This window comes from Toxorhynchites rutilus, chromosome 2 (genome assembly GCF_029784135.1).
Source record: "Toxorhynchites rutilus septentrionalis strain SRP chromosome 2, ASM2978413v1, whole genome shotgun sequence".
Classification (NCBI taxonomy): domain Eukaryota; kingdom Metazoa; phylum Arthropoda; class Insecta; order Diptera; family Culicidae; genus Toxorhynchites; species Toxorhynchites rutilus.
Genome location: NC_073745.1, coordinates 140,532,741 through 140,555,083, shown reverse-complemented (window position 1 = coordinate 140,555,083; position 22,343 = coordinate 140,532,741). Strand labels below are relative to the sequence as shown.

Sequence of the window (22,343 nt, the reverse complement as noted above, 5' to 3'; positions counted from 1 at the left end):
CTGAGGGTTGCGCTAAATGGGTGTGTTAAGACGCGTACACATTACGCCAATCGACCTTGGCGCCCGGTTCGTACGGCTTCGTACATCCGATGGGGCTTCGGCTTCGTGCACCCGATGGGACGTTCACATTACATAACGAACTGAATGTGCCACCTGGTACAGGCCGATCGGCATCATTCGGCATAATGTGGACGCGCCTTCAGATGGATATTCGGTATTAGTACGTTTTCTCGAGTTTCTCATCTTCACCATCAGCTATTGGGATGTTCTTTTCATAATTTTCTTAAAATGCGACACATCATCTTTCTGTTTAGAATAGTCCAGCATGGTCCCCTTTATCTTTTTGGAAAGCTTACTTCTTTTAGAGGCACGCGAACCCGAAACTTTGTTCTGCCACAAGTAAATACCTCTAATTTTATAGACTCATTCTTCGTGCGAGCAATTATTCTGTGGAACCAGCTGAAATTAGGATCATTAGATCACGCGGAAGGTTCAATTGTGAACTTATAGATTGGCTAGAAAGAAGAAATTAGAAATTAGAATTAGAAAATAGTTATTCATTGAATTCTGATCCAAAATTTAAGATGTGGTTGTATTGAATCCAATTGTAGAGTTAGGGGGAAGTTATTACTCTGCAAGTATATATGAAGGGGGTCTTCGTAGCCACTTGGTTACGCGTTCGCTTACCAAGCGATCGATCGTGAGTTCAAACTTAGGGCCCTCAATTGACCATCTTTGTGTTGTTATAGAATAACTACGTCCACGCAACCATCATCAGCGATGGAAATCGATCCACGGTGGAACAAAGATCGATTCATCCATACAACTGCTGTTCTATAAATAACCCAACAATGATCAATATCAACTGTCTCCACTGTCCGGTCTGCTGAACAATAGAAGAACAGAAAAAATACCCTTACGCCTAAATGGCTACTACTGTGTAATTTACCATAATGTAATGGAACAGAAAACCTAACGCCTAAATGACTACTACTAACTACTGTGTGTAATTTACAATTTATAGAAACATAAACATATGTACATATACACGATTAAAACCCGGCTCTGTTACAGCTAAAATGCTAATGAGCCTAATAAATAAATAAATGGGAAAAAAAAGGATATATGAATGAATAAATGAAATGAAATGAAAAAAACAACTAAATAAAATTTAGTTTGAAAGGAAACTAAAATAAAAAACAACTATCTGTGGTGAAAAGTATCCGTTGTTCGAGATCCAAAGTTCCAAATTTCCAAGTTAATCGCGGAGTACAACAAAACGTTCCTCGTGTGAATGAAAATAGAAAGGTAATCGGTCAAAAATACTGAGAATCATTTCGATAGAATGTCCAAGAGATAGAAATAGTGCCTTACCATGCTCAAGCAATGTTGCATTATGTTCACCGACGAAGTCGCAAACACACTTCAATTATTCTGCAATAACTACTACTGAATAACACACAATTGGCAGACAAATTGTTTTCCTGCGAACACTCTGAGCAAAGTTGAAACCCAAGTTCCAATCAGTTCATTCGATACAAAAATATTGATAGTTATGATAAAGAAATAAATACTTATTTTTAATACACTTTTGTACAGATTGGTAAAAATACGGGACAACCAAAAATGGTCGAAAAAACGGTACTGTCCCGTTCAAAACGGTACGTTTGGTCAGCCTACAAATGAGCCTAAAAAAGTTAGGTTGCCATTGAAAGCATTATGTCAGACGCATTTAACTACACGGTATCTGAAACATATCATGCCACATTAACAAGTGATTGATTGACGCAAATCGCCCATCGGAAATGTGCATCAACTATCAGTCGTATGTTGTACAAATTCGCTTGATTTAGATCATCGTTATAAAAGAGCCAGTTGCGAGTATCGCTGTAGGTAGTATTGTAAATCTAATTTGCGCACCCTGTATCATAAAAAGCTGTGATGGCTATCCACAAATAGTACATAATCATGGACGATCGTTGGATGTTATTGTCGTTATTACTTTTGGTAATCCTCGTAGGCTTGCTGGACAATAGTTCTGCTCTCAGATGTCGTACCCAGGATGGCCCCAGTAGCGAAGAAGTGCGGAAGGTTATCCGAACGTGTATGAAACGTGTTACAACGGAGACGGATAATGAAACCAGCAACGAGAACAACGAAAGCTCGGATTCGTCCTATCCAGATGCGAATCAAAGTGAGGAGAATGGTCAGAGGGATATAAACGATGCGAGACAAGGTAATCAGAGGGGAAACGGAAGAAATAATGGCGGTGGAGATAGAACCAACGATCGAAATTCTGATAAAAATGGGGAAAACCGTCAGAACAACAATAGGAACCGAAATGAAGGCGAACGATATTCGGAACGGGATTTCGGGTATGGAGGATGGGGCAACGGCCGTTCGGGACGGTATAAGAGACAATATTATAACGATAGATCAAACAACGGCTATGGAAATGGATACCAAGAGAACAACCGTTATGATCGTGATCAAAGAAACTTTCAAGGATTCAATGGCAATAGTTCTCATAATGCCTCTGTAGGACGTGATCGAGCCTGTCTGATGCAGTGTTTCTTCCAGGAGTTGAAAATGACTAACAATGAGGGATTTCCGGATAAGCACCGAGTCATACATGTGGTCACTAAAGATCTAAGGGATAACGAGCTTCGAGATTTTTATATCGATTCGATTCAAGAGTGTTTCCACATGGTAGGCATGGATACAAAACTGAAGGATAAATGTGATTACTCCATGAAATTTGTTACTTGTTTGGCAGATCGCGGTCGAGCCAATTGCAACGATTGGGAATCTGAGACGATAATTTTCTAAATTGAAGTTCACAATTTGTGTGGAGTCACAAGCACCTTATAGCAATGTGTAATGTCTCTCAACTAGCACCTCGTTTATAGGATATAAATGCAATATGTTTCAAACCTACCGAATTTTTCAACTCATCCTTCTTCGTCATATGCTCCTCTTCCGCATGCTTTTCATCGAGCCGTTTCTTTTCGGCCAGTCCGAAAAATACACATTCCAACTCTTTTTGTAGTCCAAACTTTTTACTCTTGTAGTGGCCGATTTCCAAGTCGTAGTTCCCGATGATCTCCTTCTTCTCTATCTCATACAACTCCTGCAAGAACTGCAGCCGATCCTTGTGAATATTCATGATTTTATCGATCTTCTCCATGTGGGCGTGCAGCATGGTCGAGTAGATTTCCTCCGATTCGTCCAGATCGCACAGCAGCCGCCGGATGATGCCGTTCTTGCTCTCGATGCACTCGGTGCACATTTTCTCCACCTGTTCGATTTCGTTTTTGAGCTCTTTGCACTTTATGTTGCGCAGTATCGTGCGCCACTCTTGGTTGATTTTGGCCAGATTCAGCCGGGAGAAGGCATCCTCGCGTTTCAGCTTGTTCTGGAATTAGATGTGTATGGAAATTTTTGGTGATTAAAATTCTTAAAAGATGATAACTGGCGATCATAACATAAATCATATAAAACATAAGAAAATCAGGTTAGCAACAAAGCTTAACCATCAACCTTCACAACCCATCTTTTCTATCTTAAAATTTCGATTCCAACACGACTGAAACGATTGAAAGCAGCCTTGAAAGTCTTCTGCAATTGAGCCGAATAATAGCTTTATCACAGCTTTTTGACAGCCTCTATGTCGCCATGATGAGTTTCCTTGAGATGAGACTGTATTTTTTTTATTTCGTTTATTTTTACAGGCTTAGCTACATAAGTTTTAAGGAGCCGAATTCTTAACTGTATTTTTATAACTATATATAAACAATTTCCTAATTCTATGGTTAGTAAGGTAGAAAACCGATTACTCGTGGTTGAAACGAGTTTAGAAGGGTGACATTTTTTTAGGATAAGGATGGGACATAAGGTGATTATAAAAATATTGATGATCAAATTCAATTCTTAAATCTATTCGTATATCTATAGTGTATTTACATTTCAACTTATTCTACTGTTGACAGCGAGGGGATCAGTTACTCGCAAAAGAAGAAAAGGAGGGTAGACTGTATTTTTGGGGAACAGAGAAACTTGTAGGGGGGTAACGTTGGGATACCTTTTTTTCGTAAAAAACATGCTCACAATGAGGGAGAAATGAGCCGGCACATTGCCAAGATGCAAGATCTAGCCGTTTCAGGCGAGTTCAGAGCACAACCGGGAAATGCGGAAGCGCAGGTCTTTCAGGATATCGGCTTATCATTTTCCAGTAGTGTAACACGGGGTGAGCTGGACATACGGGGTGATTTGGACTACCCTTTTATCTTAAAAAGTACGGCTCAACTTGGATTTTTTATAATGTCATCTACTTTTATTGGTGAACTGTATGTATCTAATTGAAAAAACTTTGGTAAAATTTGAAGAACAAGGTAGCATGAACACAACAAGCACTTTGATTATCAAAAAATGTGAGTTTTCCGATCGTGGTTTTAAGGTTTTTCCCGCAGATTAAACAAACTTTTCGTGTATTATGCAGTAAAGTTCTGTTCGCCTACAGAAGAGGAACAATTTGATGCAGCAAAACTGTAAGTTTGATAACAATAAATGAAATTAATTACATTTTAATTCTTGCATGTTGTGTGGGGTAACGTGGACACGTTTCTGTGCGTTGAATTGGTCTTACAGGTTTGAGGATTTTCTTTGGTCTAATTGATTCCAGATGCCGCTGAATCACAAAAAAGGGTGGGCAAACAACGTTGGAAGAAGGAGTTTGAAAGAGCAACGCGGGGCATCAGGGACGGATTTTCTTTGCTCGTAATGCTCGAACAACAGTGAAAAGATCCATTCAGAATTCGAGATGGTCTCATCCAATTTTTCTGGTCTGGAATCTGGCCAAGATACCTGGTATCGATCCCAGAACACTGTTACTGATTGTAACATTATCCCTAAATACTTTGCATAAATATAAATACAGGGAAACTTCGATGTAACGTACCCTCGTTATATCGTACCCTCGATATAACGTCACTCGATATAACGTACATTTTACCTCGATATAACGTACACATTTCCAAAGTGTAAAGGAATTTTTTTTTTCAATATTTGTTTTCTGATAGAACAATGACTTATCTTTACTGTGATGCTAAAACAAGTTTTGTACCTTCAATCAATTCCGAAATACAGTTGGTTTTGTGATTCCGGATTCTAAATGAATCAGGCTTTAATCAACAGTACGAAGGGAAACATCATGAGAAAGGCCGGCTTCGTCTTCTGATTGAAGTTATTTATTATCTTTACTAAAACAGCAACACAATAATGTAATATAGACTACGTTTGTGAGTACTTTATTATGCTTCGATATAACGTACAATTCAATACAACGTACAATTTTGAAAGTGAAATGTACGTTATATCGAAGTTTACCTGTATGTTTTTTGACATACACTGGACACACACTGGACCGAATCACCCCACAGACGGTCCAAATCACCCCGCATCAAATTTTATCATCTCTTTTATCTTATGCTATATTTGGTAATTTGAAGCTTGATATAATGTTTCAAAATCAATAATTGACAAAACAATTGTAGGAAGTTGTATCCAAGATACGAACGCATTGTTGATGTAGAAATACGCTGTTATTTTATATAAGTCGCCTATTTATACCTTCGGATATTATTCTATAATGCTGTGAAATTTTAGAAACAACTGCTTGATAGAATAATCTCTGAAATGTTTTTTTCATTGTAGGATCAGTTGACGATAATTGATTGATGATTCATTCTTGCCCTCGCAAAACAATACACTAGCTGATCGTAGGTCACAATTTATTTCAAGTCAATGCATTGAAAGTTTACCTCGAACGCTATTCTGGTGGCCTTTCGCGCAATTGACATACACTCGGTTACAGACGATTATATACTTGTTGCACCAGCACCATTATTCCACATCTCATAACTACATCAATATATCTTTGGCACCGCATGGAAACAACTACAATGACAACACTTGCAAGTATCAAATATCATGCTACATGTTATTCAGTATTGCCTCAATGGAATCACACCTCTAGGCATCGTTCGTACAACGTAAACCAAGCGCCAAACAAGCGTTCGCCATAGCATGCATACAGAGCCATACATTGGTGGCTTGAAACTACTAGGAATACAAATACTTCAAATCATTTTGCGCTATTCTCAAAAGAAACGCTTTTGTTAATATTACTGGCCTCAAAAAAAGTTGCGTTACTTTCTCATGCTCGAGAGAAGCGCAGCTGTCACCCTTAGTGGAGGAAGGTTTGCTACTGGCAAGCGAATCCTAATCACATAAAAAATTGTAGAAACAAACATTTACTTTCTTGGTGACTAAACACGCGAAATAAACTCTTTTTGTTAATAACAACCTCGAAAACAGTAGCAATGCTTCATTATGATCAATATAAGCGCAAATGCAATACTAGTTGAAGGCAGTTTTGCGACTGACATGCGAACCCAAATAACTTATAAAATTCCAGTGAGACATTCAAGATACTTGGTATTCCCCAAATATTTTTTTGGTGCACAACCTTAAGCCTGCTTCGCCATAACGTCAGTTTAATGCATCAATGCAAAGGCACCAACGAAGCCCTTATGATGACGGAAAAGAAACAATGTTAACTGCTTGGAAAAAGACTGAATTATGCCACACAGCTTGTACTCAGCTGTAACGCGCTTAACACGCTGTATGACGCTTGCCTCGAAATTTTATTGCCCTGGCAATGCGTTCGTTTTTTGCAGGGCTCGAGCCTGCCTTCCTCTTCTTGTTCATCACACACTACGCGAAGCGTCCAATTTATGACGTGGAATTCATTCGTCTTCCTAAGTTCGAAGCCACTGGACGCATATACATCGTTATCGTGTCTCGTTGAAGTGATACTGTTATTCTCGTGGCTGGTGAGGTGATTGTTGCTCCCTAACGGGATTCCCCATATTGCGAGTGGATGGCATTGAAGTAGACACAACAAGCGGGAGGAAGAAGGCGGTTGTTTTCTTCCGGCTCAAACCAAACGGAAAATCTCTCAATGTCATTCGAATTTCTCTTTCGAAGATCTGGCAAGACATTATTCGTGTTCGAAATCTTCAAGGTTAGATTGAACAAACTGCGTGTTGTCGTGGCTAATCGGAAGCAAACTAACGGCATTATTATCGGCAAACGGTTTGTAATAGAATATCGCACATACGTGCCCCGCCATAACGTAGAAATTTCGGGGGTGATTACAGAAACGGGTCTGACGAGTGAATTAATAAAAAAGGGAGATGGCAGATGTAAACAGCTTCATGGATTGATAAAATTTTTGCCTCAATCAATTTTAACATTTTTTTACATTGAATCAAATAATATATGTCATGAAACTAACTATCGAATAATTGGAAAATCTCAACCCCTATCCTAACGGAAATACCCACTTCTGATTGGTCGAAATTGACGACACATGCGGCGGCTCACGTACTTACAACTATTAGTCAGTTATTTCCTGATGGATTTACGATATATTTGCATCAATCGATCTGAGCACTCCATAACGATTCATCACAATTGATAAAATAATATAACATATGAAACTAACTAGCAAACAATAAAAAAATCTCCAAACGGCAATACCTCGTTCTGATTGGTCGAAATTGAAGATACGGAGAAATCGGCACATCAAAGTAGGGGAGCTTTTGTTTCCACCGAAATGTATTCCCTAAGGGCATCCGCACCAATGCGTTACTATTGAAGGTTTCTAGTCTCGAGTTTTAGCCGTTGCCAATTTATTAACTCGTCGATTTGCGCACCCGTCGTTGCTATCGCGGTTGCGATAGTATCACTTCTTTTTCGCACCGCAGGTTGCTAAATACGATTGCTATTACTAGAAGAAATGACAAGTGTCAGTTAATTCTCTTTTCGTCGCGTTCATTTTTTGGTAGATAATATACGTTTCCGAAATAATATTTCAGAGCAAAATCACAAAAAAACGAACACAAGACGAATGAAACCCACAACAGATGTTTTACGTTTGTTGAAAATAGCAACACTTGGCTCGGTTGCTATCGCGTTGCCAAATTTGTTAACTCACTATTCACCGAGAGGCAGATTACTATTTCCCACACCTGAACCGCAACCACCAGTGGGGTTGCTGCGTTATGGTGAGGGTTGTCAAAATGTCTGTAACAACGCATTGGTGCGGATGCCCTAACAGAGATGTCCAATCCAAGGTTTCTGGGGGAAATCAGCATGTAAATACCCTCGTGGTCGATAGTTTAACTATAGACGCGCACAAATGGATAGTGCTCATTGTAACATGCGTGGGTATTGCTGATTGCATACGTGCCGGCGAATAAGTAGAGAGCGATGAATGAGTTTTTTTTTCTAAACACTCATTTTTTCATTTTTTTTAAACACTCAGAAAGTAAAAATTATAAATGAAATTACCTTTTCCATTTCAAATATATTTTCTCTATAATAAAATAACTTTTTTTTCTGGTAAGAAAACTTGATAATTGTGTTCGATAATGATAATTATCTTATATTACATTGAAGGTTTTTTTTTTCTTTATTACATCCATACATAACACAGGAGCCAGCTCGTCCAGGGACACAGAGGGCGGCTTTCATCATACCTCATTCCACTTAGGCATCTGAATTCTAGTCGCATGTGAACATTGAGCGAAAACTGAAAACATGTTAACTCAAAAACGAAAAACAACACCTTTCTAATATTCGGAAATGTTATGTGAAACAGCTTTCAGGAAAAAATATACAAAAATATGGTGCCCTTGGTCCTGAAACCATGTAAACTATGAAACATACACCCCTATTCTGTATTTCGATCGATTCGAAATATTTCGAACGACTTGATAAAATACCATTCTGTATTCCGTTCGAGTTGTTTTTGCATTTCGTTCGATCTGTTCCCCTTCGAACATTCAACGGGCAAAACGTTCGAAATAGAGCATTCGAAATTATAACTCGAACGTAATAATGGTTTCGAACGAAATGGAAATCCGTCGGAATACAGAATAGGGCTGATAATTACAATCAATTATTACGAAAACAAAATCTGATTTCTTCCAAGTGCAATATTTTTTCAAACAAGACTAGCTCTATGGCTTTAATTTTATATGTCGATCATCTGAATTGATCCGGTTGTTCAAAAGTTATGAATTTTCGTGGTGGTAAAAAGGGGTAAAAATTGATTCTTTGGACCATCGATTAATTTTTCAAAAATCTTAATCCCAAGAACAAAAAATAACGCTTATTTCATTTTTGGATACGTTATGTAAAAACACCTCAGCTATCAAGAAAAAAATAATAGGAAGTTGTGTCCAAGATACGACCGCATTGTTGACGTAGAACTACGCTGTTATTTTTAATACCTTCGGATATTATTCTACAATGCTGTGAAGTTTTAGAAACAACTGCTTAGTAGAATAATATCTGAAATGGTTTGAAATGGTTGACGATAGTTGGTTGATGATTCATTCTTGCCATCGCAAAACAATACACTAGCTGATCGCATGTCGCAATTTATTTCATGTCAATGCATTGAAAATTTACCTCGAACGCTATTCCGGTGGCCTTTTTCGCAATTGTCATAAACTCGGCTACAGTCGATTATATACATGTTTCACCAGCACCATTATTCCACATCTCATAACTGCATCCATATATCTTTGGCACCGCATGGAAACAACAACAATGACAACACTTTTTTGGCGCACAATATTAACGCCTGCTTCGCCATAACGTCAGTTTAATGAATTGATGCATTCTCAAAGGCACCAACGAACCCTTATGATGACGTTCGAAACACATTCCAGTCGGAACAAAAATACCCCCGACTTGCATGAATTTGAAATACCGATTTCTCCAGGCACCTTGGTTTAGAAATCTCTATTAGGGAACACATTTCGGTGGGAACAAAAGCTCCCCCTACTTTCGTGTGTTCTTCTTCTTCTTTTTGGCTTTAAGAGGGTTTGAACTTTTCAGTTCACTCGCCTCTAGGCTCTTTCGTTTGTTTGCAATGCCGATTTCGCTGCTTGGTTTTAAAGTCTGTGTTAGGGAACATTTTTCGATGAGAACAAAATCCCCCCTACTTTCATGTATTTGCAATGCCGATTTCCCCAAGGCTGCTTGGTTTTGATGGCTGTGTTAGGGAAACCGTAAATCGGGCCAATCAAAACGATGCAGTTAGGGCGTTTAGATAACGCCTAATATTTTACAGTTATTCAATTGTTTATCTAATGAAAAACAACATTTTGTTAGTTGCGATAGATGCGCATCAAGTGATGCAAACATCTCTCCTATCCAGTACGAAATGTTCGAGCTATAAGCATTCGAAATCTTTCATTTTTTCCTGCATGTTCTGTGTTTAGGTTTTCATTTTACCCTCCATATATTCCGGTTAGACGTAGTCCCACGTCAAAAATATGGAAACATATAGTGCCCTTGGTCCCGAGACCATGTAAACTATAAAAAAAACAAATACAATCAATAATTACGAAAAACAAATTCTAATTTTTTACATGTGTATTATTTTTTCAGGTAACAGGCTTCAATTTGATATGTCGACAATCTGAGTCGGTCTAGTTGTTCAAAAGTTATGAATTTTTGAAAAAAGTCATTTATGGAAAAAATGGGATAAAACATTTTTCGGACACCCCTAAAATCGAAATGGTCACCCTAATGAAAAAATTAAAAAAAAATACGAGTCTAACGTTTTGCGATGAAGAACAAAACTACAATTTTTTCTGGGAAATCTGAGAATCACTATATCGGTTTGGCGCCAATGAAAAAGGTCATCTCGAATTTCAAAAAGTTACCTCATAACAAATGTTCACCACCTCGAAAACACACCCTATGCAAAATATCAGCTCAATCGGACTTAAGTGAGAGTGGCGCAAAGCGGTTAAAGTTTGAGTTTTTTGAAAATCGCAAAATTACTCAAGGGGGGAAAAATTTTTTTGATGCCAAATGTCTTAAAATTGCATGAAACGTCGATATTTACTGTTATTTTGAAAAAACGGGAAAAAAATCGAGATGAAAGTCGATCTCGACGTTTAAAAAATTATTATCAACAGCATTTTTCGGTTTCCAACTCAAATTTTAACGTCTGCGACACTAGTAAATGAAGTTCGATTAAGCTGCTATTTTGCATTGGGTATATTATCGTATAAATCAACATTTCACAGCAAGTTCCGAATGAAAAATCGGAATAACTATTTTTATTGGCACTATTTTTGGATAAAAGGGGAAAAACGAGTGCACCCGTGGCCGAGTGGTTAGCGTTTCACATTATCATGCCGGGTGTTCGGGTTCGATTCCCGTTCTGGCCGGGGGATTTTTCGTCAAAGAAATTTCCTTCGACTTGCACTGTGGTCATGCGTATTCAAGAGCTTGCCCCTCGGAATACATTCAAGGCGTGTTATTTGGCTTAAGAAATCTCGACCAAGTATTAATAAATGACGCTAGTTAATGCATACGTTGAGACGGCAAAAGTTCCACAAGGGAACGTTAACGCCATTCAAGAAGGGAAAAACGATTTTTCGGCTAAAATGGAAATGGGCACCCTAATAAAAAAAGAGTAATGTTTTGCGATAAAGAACAAAATTACCACTTTTGACAAAAATCTGAGAACCATTATATTGGTTTGGCATGGAATGGCTGTATATCTGTTGGTAGTTACAACAGAATTATTATCAACGGCTGTGAACCTTAAGAAACTTTTTTTGTTCAAAATATTGTTTTTTCATTAATATTATTGTTAGGAATTATTGAATTCTAAATAGCGATTTGTGCTAAATACGATCCGATTTTTCTCCTCGCAGTTTGAGATTATGAAAAAAAATATTGATAAATAATTTCATCTCCGAAGACACAATGTAATCATTGAAGCGTTGTGTCTCCGAGCAACATAAACATTAATCGTGAGCACTCCTCGGCGAACAAATAAAAAAGTTGAATTTAATTCACCTTCATAAAAGTGGCAATTAACTGCTGCTTCCGACGGCGTGCTTCCTCTTCCATATCGGCACGATGCTGCAGATATCTGGCCCGTTCCTCCTCCGACATTTTGGCCAGTTTGTTCTTATTTCCTCCTTTTTTCTTTCCCATCTTGAATAGATTGATAAACGGTCCGCGATTTTCGAATATCTAACCTTTCACGTGAACAGCACAATTAGAACTGTTTCGTGGGGACTCATCCTGTTCAAGCAATGGGGGTGTTGCTAAGGTAGCAAACATAGTTTGGGGTCAGCGCGCGTTGTTTGCCGTTTCAAACATCGCGCGGATCGATTTCTATCGAATCAGACGAAATCAGCTAGCAGCGATGGCGGACGCAGTCGAGGATATCTTCGCTGGAGATAGCGAAGAGGACATTCAGACGGTGAAAAATATGATCGAAAAAATTAAGCTCGAGATCATGGCCTACGGGGAGGGGGAGCACGATTCGTACGATCCGGAAAGTCTTCAGAAAGTGGAGTTCAATATTCAGATCAAACGTGTTACACTAATCTTGCAGGAGATGTCTGATACGTTGGAGGTACTATTTTGTCTCCCGTTGATTTGTAGAAATCAAGCGCTAATGGATGAGCATTTTGATGCTGCCGAGCAAGACGTGTTGAGAGTTGTATGTAAATATCTGAGATCGAAAGACGACACAAGCCCCGTTCCGGAAGTTGTTAACGTATGTTGGGTGAAATTTTTTAGTACACAAATCAGTTGAAATAATTATTTTCTGTTTCCCAGATGGAAGACTTTCACTTTCATTCAACCAAATTCATTGAGCTTGCAGAAATGGTATCAAACAAGGATCTCCACGCAGCTATTGCCGGTCACGTAAAAAATGTAAGTTTGAAGTTCAACTTTCCAACTAAATGTTTCTTCGTTTAAAACATATACTCGATTCCCAACTCAGTTGCCTGGCATCTATCGGAAGTTCCTCTCCAACATTCGCGAGTTTCGTAAGTTTACGATTTCTAAGATGAAGATGACGGCCCAAAAGGATCTTGCCAAGGAAAAGATTTTGCACCGAATGTGGCAAACCAATGAACGCAACATCAAGGAGATCGCCAAAATTGAGGAACTGCTCGAGGAAAAGAAAGCTTCATTCCAAAAGGAGATCGAGGAAAAGAAAGCCATCATCCAGAAGTATCGGACGGAAATTGAGCAATTGGAAAAGCAGAGCAAGAAAGAGATCGATGCGTTCATGTGGGAATACGTTTCGATATTCTCCGACTGTATTTTTTTCTGATTAATAATTGTTATTTTAGTGACGAATCTGATCGCAAGATGTTCATCTACTTCGAGAGAAGTGATCAGCGGTATGAGAGCCTTTTGGAAGAAGCTAATCGTAGAACGAAAGAGTACCAGGCTACCTTGGAGGAAGATTTACGAGTAGAGAAAGACAACCGTCTGAAGAAGGCGAAACTAACCCAGCAGCTAAAATTGTTGCTGAACAAATACGATAAAGATGCGGGTGAGAGAACGAAAGAGTTAAATGCTTTGGCTGACACAATGCGCGCTCGACAGGAAGAGTTTGACGAATGGAAGAGAACGGTCTTCGATAAACAGGAGAAGAAGTAAGTGCTGTTCAGAAGGTTGTCTACGAAAACAATAATCCCTTCCTTCTTAGATATTTTGAAGCTATCGAAGAACGTCGATTGGATGAGATCCGCGCTCATCAGGAGTTGGTACGGGCTTTCATGATGTCCCGAGCGGCCAGGATTCTCCAAAGGGCTTGGCGTTCGGTGGCCGAGAGAAAACGGAAGATGCGAGGCCGTCGCGGTGGACGTCGTGTTAAGGGCAAAAAGTAAAGTTCCTAGCTTCAGTACAAGCTGATAGAAATTGTGAACTATTTGAAATCACTATTTGCAGGAAATGAAATTAAGGTTCCTTTAGATGTAAGTATTTTTGAGAAAACTAATGGCTTGACAAACACCTTTATTAACAGTTTGGAACACGAAATAGATTTGAATAAACTGCGTTTTGAGCTCACTTCTTTTGACTTGATTCTATTGATACATGCGCGACGAGCCTCAGCGAGAGATCGAATGCCTTTCTCAAGGCATGAGTGTAGAGAAGTAACCGAAAAGTAGAGTTTTCGCCAAGAGCTTTTGACATAGGACTACGTCTTTCATTTCTATACTGGGGTGTAAGTTCAAAGTTTCGAAAACGAAAGCGTTACGCTGGAGAACGAGATTTCGAGTGTTAATAGCTCCTAAACAACTTAACGAAATGTTAGGATAAACACTTCATTCGAAAGATAGAATGTCTACGCGTTATATGCTTGTTACATTTTGATCCAAAAACGTTTTTCAATAGCCCTAAAATTGCTTTCAAAACAGGCTATCGAAATCACAACAATCGGTATATAAACGAGTGCCGCTCGAAAATCCACTCAGTTATGATTGTACAAAGATTGAGGTACGATCCCTGGAATGGATTGATGTTTCCCTAACACAGACTTCAAAACCATGGAGCCTGTGGAAATCGGCATAGCAAATTAGATGAAAGCAGCAGGAACATTTGTACTCGTTTGCGTTTTTGAAAATTGGAATGTTTCCCTAACACAGATTTCAAAAACATGGAGCCTGGGGAAATTTACATTGCAAAATAGATGCAAACTTCGGGTACTTTTGTACTCGCTTGCATTTTTGCAAACCGGAATATAAATTCCGAAACCAAGAAGTTGGGAAAATTGGCGTTGCAGATACATTCAAGTCGGCAATACTTACATACCCCAATGCATTTTTACACTCCGGAATTCGTTTTGCTAACACGGTCTACAAAAGCGGATACAAATGCAACGCTTTGGCTCGATTATTCAAGACTGCATTGGAAGATATCCCTCCATGTCGCCAGCTCACTGAACTTCTACGCATACCGTTTGATGATCAGGCAAAAAGTTGATAACTATTCGCTGCGATAACTACTACCATAATGCATGAATTGACTTACATTGGGGTTTGTTTGCAATTGAATTCGTAAATAGTTTCATTCATTCACTACTTTAATCAATACACACAAAAGATAGCTCTAAACAGCGGCGATATCGTACCCAATAAGGATCATCCAAGGTGGGATTACTGCTAATTGAAGAGATGTAATTGATTACTAAGCCAACGTTAGTCCTACGTCAACCTTGCGGTTATATCATAGGTATAACCCATCCATACTTTTTTAATGAAAATTATCACTCAATGTTATGTGAATACTTAAAAAAATAGTTCTATCCTTAACATAACTATTTTTTTGGCGGAAATGCAAAGTAAAATATGACCATTATCCATAATATAAAATTATTATGAGATGTAATTTTCGTTCATGATTTGTCCCCACTTGCAGAGAATGTGTTACTCGGTTACATAGATCACATAGTTGATACGGTAGACCTTATTTTCATTCGTAATTTTTGGTTTAAAAGCATGTTTATCCCACCCGAAAATTCGTTACCATTTCCGTTTAATGCTAAACGAAACTGAATATCCACTATGTCGAATTGCGTGGGAAGGTTGCCACAATTGCACATCTCGATTAGATTTGGGTCTATCGGATTACAAAATGCAAAATTGTGATCCATTCGGGTAACTCGGGTAACTTAAAAAAGTTATTAAAAATAAAAAAATATATATATATATATTTAATTTTTTTTAAGTAAAAATTATTCTTGCTTTCTCCAGCCAACCGAAGCAACGTGTAGGACCGAATACGTGTAATGTTGAAATTTAATAAATTAAGACTTCCATTTTAATTTGAACACGCGTGCTGGAATGTCATGAAAATGGATTGCGTTTTGGGTGTTTCCAGGCTGTGTCGGCTTTGCTCATGATAGCGTCTCGCAAGTGAACGTATTTTTCTTCACGCCACTTCTGTTGTTTCTGTGGTGGAATCGCAGTCGTTCGCTATCTACCATGTCGACCATGAATTGTTGGCACAGCTTCTACATCGTAGAATGACTGTGTACTGATCGCGGCGAACAACAAAGTTCGATTCAACGAACACATCAATGTAACCACCGCCAAAGCGTTCTCTGCCCTAGGATTTGTTCGACGTAGTACCAGCAACTTCCAGGATATTTACGATATGAAGACACTATGCTGCTAATTAGTTCGTAGTATCTTGAAGTATGCCGTATGTGTGTGGACTCTATTTCACACAACCCAAACAATCCGAATGGAGAGAGTGCAACGCACTCCCCACAGACGGGGACAAAACTGATCACTTGAGCATCCTGAATCTCTTACCCTCTGGACCAGCCTCAGAGGTGAACAGTGATTGGATGGAACCTAGGACCAATTATGACATTCCATATAAAGTGATCGAACATCTCCGTTAGGTATTGGATGAAGGTGGTCCCAATGTTCGTAATGGTTCAATCATGTTCTACACTGATGGGTCGAAAGTGCTTTCGTATAAAAAGTGCGATTTTCTGGGAACATATCCCCAAGTGTCAAGCCCCCACAATAATTATTCAGTGCTTTAGTGCAAAGATAAACCCACTTGTCGGCTATACCTAGGGTGTAGCCAGACAACAAAATCGCTTCCAGTAGCTCCGGGCCTCCTAAAGGCCGGGCTACAAACCTGTACGAAGGGAAACCTACCCAACGTACCTCTCCAAAGTAGGCTGACCCACTCAACGGCAATTTGCAGATTCTGCTCCTTCGTGCAACGTGATCCCTTCCAATCCGTTCATAGTTAGCAAAACTATCTCCAACGTTGCGGGGGATAAATTTAACAGCGCGCGATCACAACGAGACGAAAAAAAGAGGACGCAGTATATTCTTACAACCAAGGACAAGGATATTATTGGTAAGCTCCTATCAATAACTAAATTAATAGATGAAACCCCTGTTGAAGTTATCTTCCACCCAACATTGAATCAACGCAAATGCGTTGTCACTTGCCGTGATGTCATTGACATCAAAGAATCCGAACCGGTTACTGAACTTTCCGATCAAGGTGTGAACGATGTCAAGCGTATTACCAGGAAGGATAACAACATTGTTGTCCCAACGGCAACTTTAATTTTGACCATTCGTGGAACGGTTGTTCCCGATTTCATTTAAAAAAATCCGCTTTGCAGAAACTGCGGTCAAGAACACCAGGAACAACAAACAGAAGCAATCAAAGTATGCAATGCTTCAGCTTTTTGTGTCAATTGCCAAGGGAACCACTCCTCTTCCTGTAGGAATTGTCCCGTATGGCAAAATGAAAATAAAATTACCAGAATAAGAATCGATAATGGAATTTCATACAAAGAGGCAAAGGAACAGTTTCAACTTCAAAACAATGGCTCTTCATTCGCAAGTGTTCTGCAAAACAGACTCACCAACTTGCAAAAGCCAGCACCCACATGTAACTGCAAATGTAACTGCGCCTCGGCCGCTTCGGCTAGAAGTGGTCGCGAAAGCACCCCCCCCCAATTGACACCACATTTGATACAATCATGACAGATTCAACAACTGAATCTGAAAATGAATCAGTCGTCTCTATGGATACGTCTGATGTTCCAAACAAAAACAAAAACAAAAGAAAAATAACTAAAGAATCATATTCAGAGTCAGATAAAAATCTGAAGATGAGACCCAAACAAACAAGGACAAGAAAAGAACAAAGAATGAACAAAGACAGACACCACCAACAAATAACAATACAAGCCCAACAAAAAACAACAACAACAACGCACATTCAACAAAAAACAACAACAACACACACACAACAAACACTCCAAAAACCTCTACACCAAACAAGAACGACACCAACACCCCAAAGAAAGCTTCTCTTCCCAAGGGTAAAAGATCATCGAACTAATTCCCTTTGAATAGTTCAAACATACACACAACTAAGACTTAGGAATTAGAGTTAAAATATGCTAACACATTCACTCCAATACAGAAATTCGGGATACAATGGAACATCAGAAGTATCCGACAGAAGATCTTAGAACTAAAAATGCTTATTTCGAACTTTAATCCTACAGTCATAGCTCTTCAGGAAACAATGACTCCAAACATTTTCGATAATAATTTCATCCCAAAGTACATCACATACTTCAAAGAGGGTCCCAACCCCTCAAAGCACGGAGTTGCAATCGCAATCAAGGATAGCACTCCACATGATCTTCTCCCCATTACCACCGACCTTCAGGCAGTGGTAGTGCGCATTAAACACCCCTTTCCAATCACAGTTGTCAGCATCTACATTACTCCAAATTCTGATCCGGCTATTCTTCGCGGCCAGCTGGACCATCTGTTTAGCCAACTTCCCGCCCCAATCATGCTTATGGGTGATTTCAACGCCCACTCATAAGCCTGGGGAGGCGCATACCTCGACCGAAAAGGATCCATCATTGAGGATTTTATCTCCGACCATTCCCTACTCTTTCTAAACAACGGCCAACACACCAGAATTCATCATTCTGGTACAACTTCGGCCATTGATCTCACTATGGTATCACACAAACTTTCTTCAAAACTTTCTTGGAACATTCACGATGATACCTGCGGCAGCGATCATTTTCCAATTCTCATCTCCTTCGGCCAATCTTCTCCAGAGTTTCCGACAAGGCCAAGATGGAAATTTGAATACGCTGTCTGAACTGTCATTAATACATCCAAGCACAATAGATGGACTAAATTCGTCAGCGAAATTAACCCCAACACGTCGACAAAGGAGTTATGGAGTAAGATTGGTAGGCTTCATGGCAAGAAAAGAAGCAAAGAATATAATCTTCTTATTAGCGGTCAATACACCAAAAATCAATCACCAGGTATATACAGATGGTTCAGTCAATGCCGATGGAGTTGGATGTGGAATTTTTGAGAGTAGATACATAGGTAGCTTTTCTCTTCCACCGCAATGCTCCATCTTCAGTGCGGAAGCTTTCGCTCTTTTAATAGCTACCCAAGAATGCACCCATGATTTCCTTCCTACCACAATATTTTCCGACTCAGCTAGCTATCTCCATAATCTTCTAAGTGGAAACAGCAAACACCCATGGATAATACAAACAGAAGAGGCTGCTTCAGATAAAAACATCTCCTTCTGCTGGGTTCCCGGTCACTAAGGAATCCGCGGAAACACAGCCGCCGACATATTGGCCGGCAAGGGCAGCAAAATGGAACCCCCAGACATGCCCGGTCCTCCATCTGACATTGTCCGCTGGGTAAAACAGCAAGTCCGTGAAAGTTGGGACATAGGCTGGATAAACAGCCGTCCCACTCATCTTCATAAAATCAAAAATTCCACTCTCCCTTGGGAGGACCGTCTCAATAGTAGGGAAAGGCGAGTCCTTACCCGTCTTCGAATTGGGCACACTAACTTCACCCACTCACACTTGTTCTACAGAGCCGAAAAACCCCAATGTGCTTGTAACGTAGCACCCGTTTCCGTTAGCCATCTTCTATTAGAATGCCAACATACCAAAGATGCTCGAGCCCGACACAATATAGGTCAGAGTCTCCGAGATATCCTCAGTAGAGACGAGACCCAAGAAACCAATCTTATTGCGTTTCTGAAAGAAACCGACTTCTTTGGTAAAATCTAAATCGAAACATTAAATACTTTTGAAATCGTTCATTTATTACAGTTCGCCACTTCACGGTCATGTATGCGTGTTCATGTGTGTATATACATGTATGTACTTACATACATGTATATACACGCATCTATTAATACATATTCTCACATCTATATTCCATTTATTACATTACTTAACTGATTTCCTAATTTTACAGCCACACTCACCAATAAGGACAAATACATTAAATAAACCTTTCAATTTTTCAGCTCTACTATATACCATTAAATTCAAAACCACTATATATTATTATTATCTATTCAAACTGTATTTCATTTCATTTCACCCCACCCCACACCCCACTCCTCCCCTCTTTCCTTCCCATACCACTCCCACTCCCTTCCACTCCTCTAATCCCACCCAAATCCTTCCCACTGCTTTCCTTCCTATCCTCCTGAGAAGGACCTTTTTTTTCTTCTTTCTTTGGTTTCGGAACACGCTTATGAAGAATATGTTATGAAGCATAGGATCCCTTCCTACCTTCTTCTTTAACCGAAAGTCCGAGCGGACAGATCTGATGAGTGATTTTTAGGTTTCCCTTTCGCCAGTCCACTCTGGGCTGGTTTTATTGTGGCTCTTCACTGGGCTAGAGGCGAATGAACTGCAAAGTTTAAAGCTTCTTAAAAACAAAGGAAGAAAGAAAGAAATGGGAATCAGAACAGGTGCCGGAGTGTATGGTCCCAGAACAAAAATCTCTGTGGCTACGGGGAACTGGCCAACAGATTTTCAGGCAGAAATAGCTGCAATAATGGAATGTTTCGTCAATGTTTCGCCGCATGTGTCGTCAAGTTCGACCAATCAGAAGTGGGTATTTCCGTTAGGATAGGGGTTGAGATTTTCAATTATTCGATAGTTCGATAGTTTCATGACATATATTATTTTCTTTAATATAAAAAAAATGTTATGTTCCGAAATCGATTGACGCAAAATTTCATCAATCCATCATGAAATATAATCGTTAAGCGTTTGAAATTGTACCCCAATATGTTCCCGAAAGACGTAATCCTACGTCAAAAACTGTTCAAGTTACTACATGGGCTGAAAAGTCTCAAGATTTTTAATGAAAACAATCGTTTTTTTTTTGGGCAAAGCTGTATTTATTCCTCAACATAGTTTCCTTCGAGGACGATACACTTGGTATAGCGAGTTTCCAACATTTCGATTCCCTTTCTGTAGTACGAAACGTGTAAGTCTTCGAAATATGCCTCAGTACCACTCTGCTGACTGCCTGTGGTAATGGATCCACGTTTCATCCATTGTCACAAAATGTCGAAAGAAGTACACTCCATTACGCTTCAACAACGCCAAACCGGCTGTTGAATAATCAACGCGCCGCTGTTTTTGGTCGACGGTCAACAAACGCGGCACCCATCGCGTGGATAGCTTTTTCATGTCCAAAATATCGTGCAAAATGTATCCCACTCGTTATTTTGAAATGCCTACTGCCTCAGTTAACACGCGTAACTTCACTTTACGATCATTCAAAACGAGTCGATGCACTTGTTTTACGATTTCTGGATTCGTACTCCCTTATGGCCTTCGAAAGCGAGGTGCATTTGCGGTGCGTATACGGACCATTTTAAATTCACTAAACCATCGATAAACTGTTGTTCTCGAAGAAGCAGAAGTGGAATAACATTTCGTCAAACACTGCATTGATTGTTTAGGAGGTCAAAAGTCACAAGAGGGTTGTGTCCGAGACACGACCGCATAGGATTCCGTTAGGCTATCTGTTGATTTTGGATATGTTTGAAAAATTACATCGTTTAACTCTTTGATAATGATTTGGTGGCCTCCTGAAAAGGGCCGTTTTGTTAGGTTGTTGGGTATTGTTTGTTCACTCCACCAGTGTTTACCGAGTGATGGAAGGAAGGAAGGTCTTGTATTATAGAGACTTAAAACTTTTGCAGTTCATTCGTCTCTAGCCTTGAGAAAGGCCCTTTGAAAACTCTACTCTACTCTACTCCAGCGCTACCACCTCCACCCTCTTGCCTTGAGAAAGGCACTCGATCCCTCGCCGTCCAGCTCGTCCAGCAACGATGTTGTCCAGTCGGTGTCCACATAATGAACCGAGTGATGATGACAGAAGGATGGTAAATAGTCGTTGGATGGTGCGTATCAGATAAAAGTTAAAGAAGTGGAACGAGATATGATGAAAACCACCCTCTGTGATCCTAGACGAGATGCGTCCTGTGTTGTGTATGGATGAAATAAAGAAAAAAAAAACTCACCAATGTAATATAAGATAATTACCAATACCGAACACAATTATCAATTTTTCTCATCAGTAAAAACATGTTACTTTAATATAGAGAAAACATATTTGAAATGGAAAAAATAATTTTCTTTTATAATTTTTACTTTCTGAGTGTTTATTCAACTCAATGCGAATTTTATTTGAACTTACAACACCTAATACCATATGAAGAGCAATCACTTTTTCTAATATTTTTTCTAATATTTCTTCACTTTTCCAATTTCTCGCCGTATAAACTTTCCTTGGGTGAAAATGAACACAACAAAACAGACAGCTTATACCGAACGACCCGTTCTCGAGCGGGAAATCACCTATCACAATACACGAGCGGTCATTGATATGAAATTTCACGAAGCATACAACATTGAAGTTCCAAACTTAAATTTTATTTGCTAGAATTAATCGTATCCCTCACCTTACTTGCAATATAAAAATGCTCCCGATTTTCATATATCTGCACTTTTTTCAGCCGTACATTCTTTGTGTGGACACCGACTGGACAACATCGTTGCTGGACGAGCTGGA

At 39.3% G+C, this 22,343-nt stretch overlaps 3 protein-coding genes across 5 annotated transcripts in view; 2 read left to right on the top strand and 1 right to left on the bottom strand.

Annotated features, from left to right (window-relative positions):
- The window catches only part of LOC129764331 (dynein regulatory complex subunit 2), a 25,544-nt gene extending 13,397 nt beyond the window's left edge, over nucleotides 1-12,147 (bottom strand). Inside the window, exons 1-2 of the mRNA XM_055763303.1 lie at nucleotides 11,956-12,147; nucleotides 2,939-3,415 (exon numbers count right to left, since the gene is read on the bottom strand). Coding sequence (XP_055619278.1) covers nucleotides 2,939-3,415; nucleotides 11,956-12,096 — 618 coding nt within the window. The 5' untranslated portion in view covers nucleotides 12,097-12,147. The remainder of the gene's footprint in view (nucleotides 1-2,938; nucleotides 3,416-11,955) is intronic.
- Nucleotides 1,907-2,993, top strand: LOC129764336 (general odorant-binding protein 71). Its single transcript, XM_055763309.1, has 2 exons — nucleotides 1,907-2,709; nucleotides 2,777-2,993. Exons 1-2 carry the CDS (start codon nucleotides 1,969-1,971, stop codon nucleotides 2,819-2,821), a joined length of 786 nt encoding a protein of 261 aa, XP_055619284.1. The 5' UTR covers nucleotides 1,907-1,968; the 3' UTR covers nucleotides 2,822-2,993.
- LOC129764333 (dynein regulatory complex protein 9-like) lies at nucleotides 12,002-22,343 on the top strand. 3 transcript variants are annotated; one of them, XR_008741107.1, is made up of 6 exons: nucleotides 12,002-12,667; nucleotides 12,730-12,828; nucleotides 12,899-13,191; nucleotides 13,254-13,562; nucleotides 13,616-13,883; nucleotides 22,288-22,343. XR_008741107.1 is itself a non-coding variant. In XM_055763305.1 (6 exons), the coding sequence occupies exons 1-6, from the start codon at nucleotides 12,311-12,313 to the stop codon at nucleotides 13,862-13,864; spliced, it is 1,242 nt and encodes a 413-aa protein (XP_055619280.1). In that variant the 5' UTR covers nucleotides 12,002-12,310; the 3' UTR covers nucleotides 13,865-13,965. The 3 variants fall into 3 exon arrangements, 2 of the variants coding, with proteins under 2 accessions (XP_055619280.1, XP_055619281.1); XM_055763305.1 differs by lacking the exon at nucleotides 22,288-22,343 and having other exon boundaries at nucleotides 13,616-13,792; nucleotides 13,858-13,965; XM_055763306.1 differs by lacking the exon at nucleotides 22,288-22,343 and having other exon boundaries at nucleotides 13,616-13,935.